This window comes from Amblyraja radiata, chromosome 8 (assembly GCF_010909765.2).
Source record: "Amblyraja radiata isolate CabotCenter1 chromosome 8, sAmbRad1.1.pri, whole genome shotgun sequence".
Classification (NCBI taxonomy): domain Eukaryota; kingdom Metazoa; phylum Chordata; class Chondrichthyes; order Rajiformes; family Rajidae; genus Amblyraja; species Amblyraja radiata.
The window spans coordinates 34,292,339-34,305,915 of NC_045963.1; the positions used below are offsets into that span (position 1 = coordinate 34,292,339).

Here is a 13,577-nt window from a genome sequence, read left to right on the forward strand (position 1 = left end):
ATTGTTCAGCAACCTGGTCAAAACCTGCATGGCAGTAGTTTGAAGCAAATAGGTCCAAAGGCAAAATTAACCTTCTCCTTCATACAAGGCAATCAGACAGGTAGCACTGTTGAGGAATACAGTGTAGCAACTGTTTTCATTTAATTTAGAGATACAGGATGGAAACAGGCTCTTCGGCCCCCAAGTCCACACCGACCAGCAATCATCAGTACACTATTTCTATCCTACACACTAGGGCCAATTTACAAAAGCCAATTAACCTACAAACCTGCACAGTTTTGGAATGTGGGAGGAAACCAGAGCAGGAAGAACATACAAACTCTGTACATACAGCAATCATGGCCAGGATTGAACCCAAGTCTCTTGTACTGTAAGGTTACAATTCTGCCACTGTGCCATCCCATTTTGTTTACAAGTAGTTATGAAAGTATAAAATGAACTTGAAAGACAAAATGCTGGAGTCACTCGGCAGGTCAGGCAACATCTCCGAATGGAATGGACACCTGATGTATTATGTCGGGTTCCTTCTTCAGACTAATTTGCCTAATAACCTTCTTGTCGTGTTTATCTTGTGATTGTGTAACATGGCACTTTGATATTTTACTTCTTTGACTGTTGAGAATGTTCACTGGTTTATCAAATAATGTCTTTAGAGCAATTAATTAGAACAAAAGAGTACAGAACAGGAACAGGCCCTTCAACCCATTATGTCTGCGCCAATGATGCTGCCAATTTAAACCAATCTCACCTGTCTGTGCATGATCTATATCCCACTACACCCTGTCTGTTCATGTGCCCTGATTAAATGCTCTTATTGTTGCTATCATGTCTGCCGCCATCACCTCCCCTGGCAGCGTGTTTCGGGCAGCGATCACACTCTATGTGGAAAATAAACGATTGCCCCCTCACCTATGCCCACTCGTATTTGAAATCTAGTGATTTATGTGGTGCAAATTTCACTCTCCTGATGTCAGCACAATTTAGCATCGATTCCTAAGAATAATTGGTGTGCAGGAGCAAAGATGTAAATTAAGTATTTAAAAGGGAACTGCAGATGCTGGAATATCGAAGGTACACAAAATTGCTGGGGAAACTCAGTGGGTGCAGCAGCATCTATGGAGCGAAGGAAATAGGCGACGTTTCGGGCCGAAACCCTTCCGAGTTAAGTACATTAATTACTTATTAAGTACATTGACCAATCTTCCCACAGACAACAAATTAAGAAGTAACAAGTGTATTTTTTAAATCAAATCTTTTTTGGATTTCAGAGAGTAGAAATAATAGAATATTACAGAGTACCAGAAAGAACTGAAATTAGCCTTCTAAAATAAACACTTAGTGCCTAAAACATAGAACAGCACAGCACAAGAATAGGCCCTTCAGTGCAAAATGCATGTGCCAAACACGAACATAAACTGATCTCTTCAGCCTGCACATGATCCCATCTCTCCATTCCTGCTTATCTATGTGTGTATTTAAAAGACATTAAATGGCACAATTACATGTTCTTTCACCACATCCCCCACCAGCATATTCCAGGTATCTACAACACTGTGTAAAAAAAATTTGCTGCGCACACCTCCTTTAAACTTTTCCCCCTCTCACCTTAAAGCTGTTCCCTCATGTATTTGACATTTCTACCCCTTGGAAAAAGATTCTGACCACCTACCCTATCTTTGTCGCTCTCTCTGGGTGCAAGGGTTATGGGGGAGAAGGCAAGAGAATAGGTTTAAGAAGGAAATATGGTTCAACCATGCTTGACCGGTGGAGTAGACTTGATTGGCCAAGTGACCTAAATCTGCTCCTAGATCTTATGAATTCTTCTCCCCTTTCCCATCAGGAAAGAGGTACAGAAGTGTGAAAATGAATACCTCCAGATTCGGGGACAGTTTCTTAACCAGCTGTTATCAGGCAACTGAACCGTCCTTTCATCAGCTAAAGAACGTTCCTGACCTCCCATCTACCTCATTGGAGATCTGATTTGATTAATTTGATTTTTTTGGACTTTATCGTGCACTAAATGCTATACCTTATATCCTGTATCTGTACTCTGAGGATGGCTTGTGATCATGCATTGTCTTTGACTCGATAACAAAACTAAACCAAACTAAACTAACCTGGGATAGATCTCATCAGGCCCTGGGGACAGTTCCCATCAGGCCCTGGGGTCTCACCAAACATAATGCTCTTCAACAGACCCAACACTATCTCCTCCTTGATTTCTATATGGCTTGCATATCAGTTATCCTGCACCGGTCTCACTATAATCTCTGCCCTTCACCCTGTTGAACACTGAGGCAAAGTACTCATTTAGTACCTCTCCCATATCCTCTGACTCCAAAATAAATTCTGAGCTTGAGTTCTTGCTTTATTTTCCTCAAAGGCCTTTTACATTGAGGAAGTTCCATCAATATTGGAGAAGTTAAGGTTACCCACTGTGTCAGCCATGTTGCTTCTAGCTTTTTCCATGAATCGTCTACATATCTGTTCCTCCATCTCCTGCTGCTGTTTGGGAGGCCTATAGTTTATTTTCATCAGAGTGATTGCACCTTTCTTATTTTTGAGCTGTACCCATATTGTTTCAATGGATGAACCTAACAGTAGGTTTTCTCTGAGTGCTTTTGTGATGTTCTCCCTGATTAGTTATGTAAAGGGCCTGTCCCACTTGGCCGTCATTTGCGCCTCATTTACGCGTCATATGTAAAATAGGTCGACGCGTCGTTACGCGCGACATCGCGCGCAAATCACGCGTCATCATGCCGTCTGGTGCGTGTGACGTCATTAGAATACCCTGCAACGCACGGCAACGCATGGTTACGCAAGGTGATGTAACCATTCATCACCACGTAAGACGTCGGGACGCAGCTTGCGATGCCAATGCATCAGCGTGCTTACCCAATGTGTCAGCGTGCGTACACGATACGTCACACAGGTGGCGCGCGAGGATTTTGTGCAGCACGAAATCCAGGAGCGCCGCGCGATATCGCGCACAACTCCACACTCCTTCACACCTCTCCATGCGCCCGTCCCGCGCTACCCACACGCTACCCGTGTGTCACATCGCGTCGACCTATTTTACATATGACGTGTAAATGAGGCGCAAATGACGGCCAAGTGGGACAGGCCCTTAACTCCTCAATCACAGACAGACAGAGATTCAGACAGACAGACAGACAGACAGACAGACAGACAGACAGACAGACAGACAGACAGACAGACAGACAGACAGACAGACACATACACACACGCACGCGAGAGGTTCAGTGGACATTTAACATTACCGGTCGGTTATCCTTGGTTCTTAAAACTCTTTTTTTTTCCCCCAATGAGCAAAGGCGATTAACTAAAACTACCTACGACTACCTACAACTACATGGCGACCCCACTACAACTGAACACACGACTACAGGATTATCGATTATTTCCATGACGACAAATTTTTGGTCGCAGAAAATTTTTCAACATGTTGAAAAATTTGTGGTGACCATACTGAGGCAGCGACTAGTTCCCAGAATGAGGGAACTCCTCGCGACCATGAAGGAGACTCACCAGAGACCACCAGCGAGCATGTGGCGCCAATGTGGCGAGCGCAGAGTGTCCTGCACTTGCCTAAAACGTTGCCTAAGTGGGACAGGCCCATAACAGTTGAGAAAAAATGTACAGTTTCGGGACAAGAGTGGTTGAGCATCAATTATTGTTTTTAACACAGGGGACACAAAGTGCTGGAGTAACTCCGCGTATCAGGTAGCATCTCTGGAGAACATGAATAGAGGCACAGTGATGAAGCGGTAGAGTTGCTGCCTTACAGCACCCGAGACCCAGGTTCAATCCTGATTACGGGCGCTGTTTGTACAGAGTTTGTATGTTCTCCCTGTGACCGCTTGCATTTCCTCTGGGTGCTCCAGTTTCCTTCCACACTCCCAAGGACGTAAAGGTTTCAGGTTACTTGGTTAAGGAAATATTTGCAACATCTAAATATGAACAAAGAGTTTGTTGAAACATGGAGCTGCAGGTGCTGGCATATAAAAAAAAACAAAGTGCTGGAGTAACTCAATGGGGTCAGGCAGCTTCTCTGAGTTTTTTCTTATGTCAGCTGTGCAGACAAGCATGCACTTGTGTGGACCACTAGGTTCTCTGTTTTCGGAAAATAAATTACAATGAGGATTAAAGCGCTTCGCCACCGAGTCAACGCCAACTATCGTTCACCCGTACACTAGTTATATATGTTATCCCACATGCATCCTCCACCCTAGGGGAAAATTACAGAAGCCAATTAACCTACAAACCCACACATCTTTGGAATGTGGGAAGAAACAGGAGCACCCGCTGAAAACTCGTGAGTCATGGAAAGAACATACAAACTCAGAACAGACAGCACCCAAAGTCAGGGTCGAACCTTGCTCTCTGGCACTGTGAGACAGTAGCTCTACCGCTGAGCCACTGTGCCGATTTCAAGGGAATCTGGGAGTGGGCAATAAAATCTGGTCTTTACAACATTGATTACATCTTGTGAAAGAGAAAATTGTAAAAAAAAAACACAAATCAGACAGCTGTTGGTAGATTACCATGAAGTGAAAGTGCTACGCCAAGATTTGTATACTTTCAAAATGCAGCCTAATAAACTGAGAGAATGTTTATACTACTTCATCTTTGTGAATCAATGAGGCTAAAATGATTAGAGAATCAAAGCTACTTGCTATGGTAGCTCACGCTGGTATGTTTTTGAACTTTATATTTCTTTTGTCAGCACCTAATTGATTCTACTCCACAAGTGTTTCGTTGTTTACACACAACAGTCACTTGCATTACTTCAAGAAATTTAATTGAAAAACCTCTACTTTCTTTCATTTAGGACCGCCTATTTTTCGTTATGGAATACGTAAATGGAGGCGATTTAATGTTTCAAATCCAACGTTCCCGCAAGTTTGATGAAGCTCGATCAAGGTTTTATGCAGCAGAAGTCACCTCGGCACTGATGTTCCTTCACCAAAATGGCGTCATCTACAGGTACTCGCTTAAACGGGACAGCTGGCCGGAAGCAGGTTTGGCCAGCATGCAATCATATCTTAGCAACTCGTTTGGGTTGAAGCATTGTGCCTCTCTATTTCCGTGCATGTTGAGACATGAGTCGATGCTGTTTTCTTTTGGCTAGTTATTCAGAATGTTTATGTTTGAATAGCACTAGAAGCTGCAAAGAGTGATGATGCCAGACTTTTATTCTGGTGCACTTAGAGCTTTTACAAAATGTTAGGCAGAGTCTGACCTTCTGCTAACCTGCCAGCAGAGTGGTACAATACCTTTACTTTCTTTCTCAGTCCACTATAGACTTCTAAAGGGCCTTTCATTTCCCACTGCACTCAACCCCCCTCCCCGTTCTCCAAAAATACGTTGTGCCATTTCTTTTGTTTATTTGAGTTGTCCTCTTGTTGGCTGAATAGGGATAACAGTCACAAGATCCTAGTTTCCTCCATGTAGTTGAGGGCAATCTTTGAGTCACTGACAGGAAGTGGCTGCTAGTGAAGTCTAGCAAAAAGGATCTATAAGGCACTGGATTCAGCCAAAATCCCATGTTTTACCTCCAAGGTAAGGTGAGCTCACAATACATTTAAGAATTTGAAAAAAAATATCTTTGTAAAATTTCCATGTACGTGAAAATGAACTGATTATCAAAAATTGTTTTCGAAGAAAAAGAAGAGTTTCGAAGAAAACTTCTAGACTACTTTCTCAATGATAGCTGAGAGAAGGCCTAACCTTTTTTGTGTAGGATGGAACTGCAGATGCTGGTTTATACTGAATATAGACATGAAATGCTGGAGTAACTGAACAGGTCAGGCAGCATCTTCTTTGAAGGAAGGTTTCAACCCAAAACGTCACCTATTCTTTTTCTCTCCAGAGATGCTGCCTGACCCGCTGAGTTACTCCAACATTTTGTGCCTAAACCTTTTTACAATTTTACATGTTTTGGCCTTTTCGGGGGGGGGGGGGGGGGGCACATTCATTAACCCCAGAGCTATTCCAATCATGTCAGTAATCATGCACACTAGAGTCACTTCCTCCATTTCACTGTGGTCTCCAACTTTGCAATTGATTCCTGAGCTGCCTCACGGCATATAGTACATTACCAGAAATAGAAGACATTTTCTCATACAGGGTAGCACATTTGATTAAAAATAAACTGGCTACCTTTCGCATGACTGGTTTGAACGGACCGTGTGACCCATGTGGCATAAGATGACGGGGTGGTGAGTGGTGCACCATCAAGCAGAAATGATTCATTTGTGTTCTTGGTACTTCTTACACCATATGAGAAAACATTTCATTCTTTTTACACTTTTCAGAACATTAAAAAGAACAAGTGCCATATTTGATAGCAAAGTGGCATTTAAACTTTGACGTTATACTCCATGTTGAACTCCATGTTGAATACCTCCATGCTGCAGTTGTACAAGATGTTAGTGAGGCCACATTTAGAGTATTGTGTTCAGTTTTGGGCACCATGTTATAGGAAATATGTCGTCAAGCTGGAAAGGGTGCAGAGTCAAGGGTGCCGAGAAGATTTACGAGGATGTTGCCAGGACTCGAGGGCCTGAGCTGTAGGGGGAAGTTAAGCAGGCTAGGAATCTATTCCTTAGAGCGTAGGAGGATGAGGGGTGATCTTATCGAGGTGTACAAAATCATAAGAGGAATAGATCGGGTGGACGCACAGAGTCTCTTGCCCAGAGTAGGCGAATCGAGAACTAGAGGACATAGGTTTAAGGTGAAGGGGGAAAGCTTTAATAGGAACCTGAAGGGTAACTTTTTCACACAAATGGTGTTGGGTATATGGAACAAGCTGCCAGAGGAGGTAGTTGAGGCAGGTACTATTGCAATGTTTAAGAAACATTTAGACAAGTACATGGATAGGACAGGTTTGGATCTGGGCCAAACTCAGGCAGGTGCGACTAGTGTAGATGGGACATGTTAGTCGGTGGGGGCAAGTTGGGCTGAAGGGCCTGTTGCCCGGAGGAGATGAATCGAGGACCAGAAGACATAAATTTAAGGTGAATGGGGAAAAGATTTAATAGGAATCTGAGGGGTAACATTTTCACACAAAAGGTGGTGAATGTTTGACACAAGCTGCCTGAGGAGGTGGTTGAGGAAGGGACTATCCCAACATTTGAAGAAGCAGTTGAACAGGTACATGGATAAGACAGGTTTGGAGGGATATGGACCAAATGCTGGCAGGTGGGACTAATGTAGATGGGACATGTTGGTCGGTGTGGTCAAGTTGGGCCGAAGTGCCTGTTTCCATAATGTATAACTATGACTCCATGCCTCCACTGGTTTTTTAATGTTTTCTAAAAAAGTTTTAATTTTTGCTTCTCTTTTTAATCTCCCCGTGAATTTAGCGCTTCCTTTGCCTGCAATTTGTTCCAGTCCACATGTACATCAGTTCAAAGTTCTAAGTTTGGAAGTTTTCCTTTCTATCAGCAATGGTAAAACCACAGCAAACTAACCATTTTCTTTGGAAATCTATCTCCGTACTCTGTCCTACTTACCTCACCTCATCTTCATAAATGGCATGAACTCACCTGCAGTCATTTTCCAAAAATTCTCTCACACTTCCTCCAAATTTTGTCCGATCTCCAATTCTACCCATTAGGGATTTATGTGCGAATGCATGTGAATTAATGTAAGTATGTTTGAAATAGAAAAAGACTGCCCTAACTTGTTTAATCACATGACACGATCATAACAAAATTCCTTATAGGCCTGTGCGATGTGTAAGCATATTCACATGTAGTACATGAAGCCTGTCCAAATATAATAATAATAATAATAATAATAATACATTTTATTTATGGGCGCCTTTCAAGAGTCTCAAGGACACCTTACACAAATTTAGCAGGTGGAGGAAAAACATGTAAGGGGAATGAAATAAATAGTAGAGACATGACTAGTACACAAAGTAAAGACAGAATTCAATTCAAAACACAATGTGAGGCAATTAATGCACAGATGAAAAGGGAGGGGGACGTGGGGCTAAGGATAGGCAGAGGTGAAGAGATGGGTCTTGAGGCGGGACTGGAAGATGGTGAGGGACACGGAATTGCGGATCAGTTGGGGGAGGGAGTTCCAGAGCCTGGGAGCTGCCCTGGAGAAGGCTCTGTCCCCAAAACTGCGGAGTGTAATAATATGTAACTTATTTTTTTCTTTCATTCATTCATTCATTCATATTAATCACTTCCAAATTGACAGATTTAGATCAGGTTGCGTAAACCTGGCACATGAAAACAATCAAATATAGGTTTTGACAATCGAGATCCCCTTTAAATCTACTACCTCTCGTATTAAAATTATGCCCTCTTGTTTTTTATATCCTACCATGGGAAAAAAGATGTTGACCATCTATGCTGTCTTTGCCTCTCGTGATCTTCTATCTTTCAGTCAGGTTATATCTCAGCCTCCTTTGCTGCTAGAGAGACAAGCACAACCTATCATATCAAGACTTCCAATCCAGACAGCATTTTTGTGAACCTCCTCTGCACGATCATATTCTTCCTATGATGCAGCGTCCAGAACTGCACACAATACTCCAAGGGCAGCCTAAACGGTGTTTTGTAACATTGTGACATAATGTTTCAACTCTTATATTCTGTGCCCCTACTGGTGAAAGCAAGCATACTACATTGTTGCTTTCACACACATTCACATCCACATTTCGATGAAAGTATGATGAAAGTATGAGGGTGCGTGTGATATTGTGTGTGAGTGTGCGTGTTTGTTTGTGAGTGTGAGTGAGAATGCTGTCTCTCTTTCAAAACACTCCCACTGGTCAGATGTTGTTTTACCTGCAAGCACCTGCTCCTAAACTACTTTTGCCGGGTTCTCTCTTGCACTATTATCCTTCCGTCAATTAAGACCTGAACTTGAGGACCTGTTTTCACCCTTCCACATCTACCTTCAAGCCCATAGAACTGCAGTTACTCTTTCCAAATTTTTCTACAATGATATGACCATCATCTAGCACAAAAAAATAAAGTACTGGAGGAACTCAGGGGGTCAGGCAGCATCTGTGAATAGACAGACGATGTTTCAATTCGGGAACTATTTTGCCTTCAAAATCTGAAGAAGGGTCCTGACCCAAAACGTCACCATTGCTCCACCCTTCCCGCTGCTCCTTACAATAAGCAGTAAACTTCCTTGTGATATTTTGTTGTGCATCCTTATTGTTATTGTACAGTTATTGACTATGTTAAATAGTTTGTTACTCAGGCTAATCATTCGATCTTTGGAATTTTCAGTGAAAACGAGTTTAAGGACTTGAACATTACTTAGAGCTTAATTCACTGAGGATTAATTTCACCTCAGTCATTTTTATTTCCATAATGTGTCAATTTACTATAGGGTTGGTACGCCATTCTGATTGCATCTTTGAGAAACTAGCTGGTGTGAGGTCAGGTTTAGATTAGTTTAGAGATACAGTGCGGAAACGGGCCCTTCGGCACCACTGACCCATACGTCTTTGGAGTGTGGGAGGAAACCAGAGGACCCAGAGAAAACCTACGCGATCACAGAGTGAAAGTACAAAATGCACAGACAGCACCTGTAGTCAGGATCATACTCAGGTCTATGGTGCTGTAAGCCAGCAACTCTACTGCTGCACTACTGTGTCACCCAGAACGGGAGACTGCCTGTGAATCCAGGGTGAAACAGATATTATTTTGTCAGCAGGTGGTGATTATTTTTATGTACATTAAGGTTTATTTTCAAGTGTTTTGGTCCAGTACTGAAAATGAGTTTTCTCCAGTACATTAAGACATATTGTGAACAGCATGGATCTCAGAACAGTAACACCCTTTAATTACTGAAATGTTGATGGAAAGCTCATAAAATGTTTCTGGCCACAGGATGCTCCATTGTTTCAAAAGGTTTATTTAGTTTAATTTAAAAGCCTAAAAAACAGGGCAATCCTCTAATCAACTAAAAAGACATTCTGTCAGCAACATTTCAAGATGTTTTTGGTCAGGGCTATCTGAAAAAAGTTTGTTTACATGTGACGGGCATAGCAATAAGGAGTAGGGCATTCGGCCCGATAAACACATTCTGGCATTTAATTAGACCATAGCTGAACAAGATCTTAATTCCACCTACCTGCTGTAGTTGTGTAACCTTACATACTCAGGCCAAACAAACCTCAGTTTTAACCTTTTGAGTTCATCTAAACCCAACAATTTCTTTGGAGGAGACAGTTCAAGATTTTTACGGCCATTTGTGTGCGGAACTATTGTCTGCCATTATCCCATAAGGAAATAGCTCAATTTCTAAGGTTATGGCCCTTTGTTTAGACTTAGAGTCATGCAGTACAGAAATAGGCCCTTTGGCCCAACTTGTCCTTACCGACCAAGATGCCCTATCTAAACTGGTCCCATTTGCCTGCATTTGTCCCATTTCCCTCTAAACCTTTCCTGTCCATGTACCTGTCTAAGTGTTCTTTAAATGCTGTTATATTACCCGCTATAACTACATCATCTGGCAGCTCGTTCTATATACCCACCATCCTCTAAGTGAAAATTGTTGCCCCTCGGGTTTGTATTAAATCTTGTCCCTCTCACCTTAAATCCATGTCCTCTGGTTTTTGATTCCCATACCATGGGTAACAGTCTCTGTGCATTCAGTCCATCTATTCCCTAATGATTTTATACACCTCTATAAGATAACTCCTTAGCCTTCTGTACTCCAAGGAATAAAGCCCTAGCCTGCCTAATCTATCCTTGTAGCTATCCTGGCTACATCCTTGTAAGCCTTCTCTGCATTCTTTCCAGCTTAATGGCATCCTTCCTATTGCAGTGACTGAAATTGAGAACAATACTCCAAATGTGGCCACTTGTACCAAAGGAAATAATTTCTCTCAATCTGCTCTATCAAATAACTATCTGCAGACAAACAAAAATTGAAATGAAATGTTGCAATTTGGAACATGTAGAGTTGTTTTCATGATTTGTTTTACTTCCCCAAAGGGCCTGTCCAGAAAGACGCTACGATTCTTTGGAGACCTCTCACGACCATAGGCTGTATGGTCGTGAGAGGTCTCCTATGGTCGTGAGAGGTCACCCGCAACATGTCACCAGAGGTCGCCTGGATGGTCATGAGAGGTCTCCTATGGTCGCGAGAGGTCTCCAAAGAGTCATAGCGTCTTTCTGGTCGCCGCTGAATTTTCAACATGTTGAAATTTTCGGCGACCTATGATGGGTGCCGGCAGTCGCCTGTAAAGGTTGCATAAGTGGGACAGGCCCTTCAGCATGCAAAGGATCCATTGTGGATATACTGTTCGAATGGCAAAACATATTAGTGGGATTTTTAAAAGTGAAAGAAGGATTTCAAAGTAACTATGCCATAGGGATTTGGCTTGACCACTTAAGAGTGTTAGAATATCAGTTTCTTATTCAAGCTATATGAAATTACAGTAAGGTGATTTTCAGCACTCATTGGAGAAGTGATTGTCTCAATATTAAATTGAACAGAACCACTTTTTAAATTTGCTATGCAATCCACTCTCTGTGAAAAGTTAGCAATGAATGAATACCAGGAACTTACCGTTTTGGCCACAAAGGCTTAAAATTACTTACTTTAAATGTATGTCTCTGATTTTAAACCATTCAACTGAGGGAAATAGATCGCTTTATATTTCTTCCTTGGCCCGAAATAATGTCGTGCTGAAATCTGTCTTTCATCTGATTATTTCACCAGATTATTCAACCTTTCCAAATTGTATCAATGTTCCTGTCTTGGTGACCTATGTAAATCTCATGACACATTTCCAATGCAATTACACCTTTCCTAGAGTCTGGTCATGGGAAGTCTGCCCTGTTCTCAAGCTGTGATCTCATTATTATTATCTGCCGTTCCACAGTCCTGCAGCGTCCTTCATTCCAGGGAAAACAGCCCCAACCTATGCAATCTCTCCTTTATATCCAAGCCCTCCAAACCAGTCAACGTTCCTGAGAATCTTTTCTGCATCCACTCTAGTTTATTCACATCCTTCCTATTACATGGGGATCAGAATGGTATACAATACTCAAAATGTGGCTTAACCAACAACTCACCAATTGTAACACGATGTCCCATCTCTTATACTCAGTCACTTGGCTTTCATGACTATCTACCTTTGTCACCTGTTTCAGGGAGCTATGTACTTGTACCCCATGATCTTGCTGTTCAATAACACTCCCCTCGGCCCTATCCATCACAATGTATATCACGGCCTGCTTTAACTTATCAAAGTGTATTACCTTAGAATTTGGCTGAGTTAAGTTCCATCAGCCATTCCCTTTCTCAGTTGGTTTAGATCCTGCTGTAACATTAGACAACCTTCTTCACTGTCCACTATATATACCACCAATTTTGGTGTAACCTTCAAACTTAAGGTCCTGTCCCACTTTCACGACCTAATTTACGACCGCTGCCGAGTTTGCCCTTGACTCGTACTCGCAGCATGGTCGTCACGAGGTCGTAGGTAGGTCGTAGGTAGGTTGTGATGTTAGTCGTAGGTACTCGTGGCATCAAGTAGGTCGAGGCGTTTTTCTAGCCTGATGAAAAATGTCCACGAGTAAAAAAGGTTGTGAGTTAGGTCGTGAAAGTGGGACAGGCCCTTTACTAATCATGCTACCTATTTTCTCTTCCAAGTCACACAATAGAGGATCCAGCACCGATCCCTGTGGCACACCATTGAATACAAATCTCCATTGTGAAAAGCAACCTTCCTCCATCACTGAGCCAATTATTTACCCAATTTGTTGTCTTACTCTGGTTACCACGTGTCCTAATGTTCTGAACCAACCTACCACACGGAATCTTATTAAGAACTGTACAAACATGAAGTTCAGCCTGCTCTGATGGGCAGAATACTGCTGCTTTGCATGCCAGTTTAGTGAAACAATATCAATAATCACATGTTATAATTTCAAAAGGTTTATTAGCTCAATCAGAAATGTCCAGTATCTGCAAAGAGCTGTTCCTATTAATTAATTTTGGAAGTGAAAGATGACCAAGCAGCAAATGGCGATCATTAGTGCAATAAGACTTTAAAAAGCATCAAGATTTATCTTGGTGCCATCAGAGGTTTGGGTTTCCCTTTAGATCTTTAGAGTTTTGACAGGTCCACATGAGGCAACAGAGGAAAATAATATATTAATCAAGCAAGAGAAAGTAACCATTCAAATTGTTTGATACAACTAATTCATTGGGCATTCTGAAAGTAATTTACTGCATTACATTTTAATTTAAGATGACATCATACTTGGTGTCTATCATCTTGCAAAGCGTTGTTCTTTAATGTGTTTTGAGGTCCGTTTTGCAAATGATGCAGGCACCGTAAATCAAATTGTGATATTAAGATGCATCAATCATTTTACAACCAGCATTAATCTGTCATTTAGATGGAATTTGCCTTAATTTGCTTGGATGATTCTGCCTTTGATCTGTGGATTTCTTTAATATCTTATCAAAGCGATTTATGTCTCATTGGTTTAAAAAAAACGTTTGCTCTGAAAGGTAGGAAAAAAACATTATTTGTCACTGTTTTGTATAAATATTGG

General features: G+C 41.8%; 1 protein-coding gene across 1 annotated transcript in view; it reads left to right on the forward strand.

The window, feature by feature from the left end:
• Positions 1–13,577, forward strand: part of prkce (protein kinase C epsilon) — a 443,521-nt gene that overhangs the window by 364,183 nt on the left and 65,761 nt on the right. Inside the window, exon 11 of the mRNA XM_033025532.1 lies at positions 4,853–5,007. Within this exon, the coding sequence (XP_032881423.1) occupies positions 4,853–5,007 (155 nt within the window). The remainder of the gene's footprint in view (positions 1–4,852; positions 5,008–13,577) is intronic.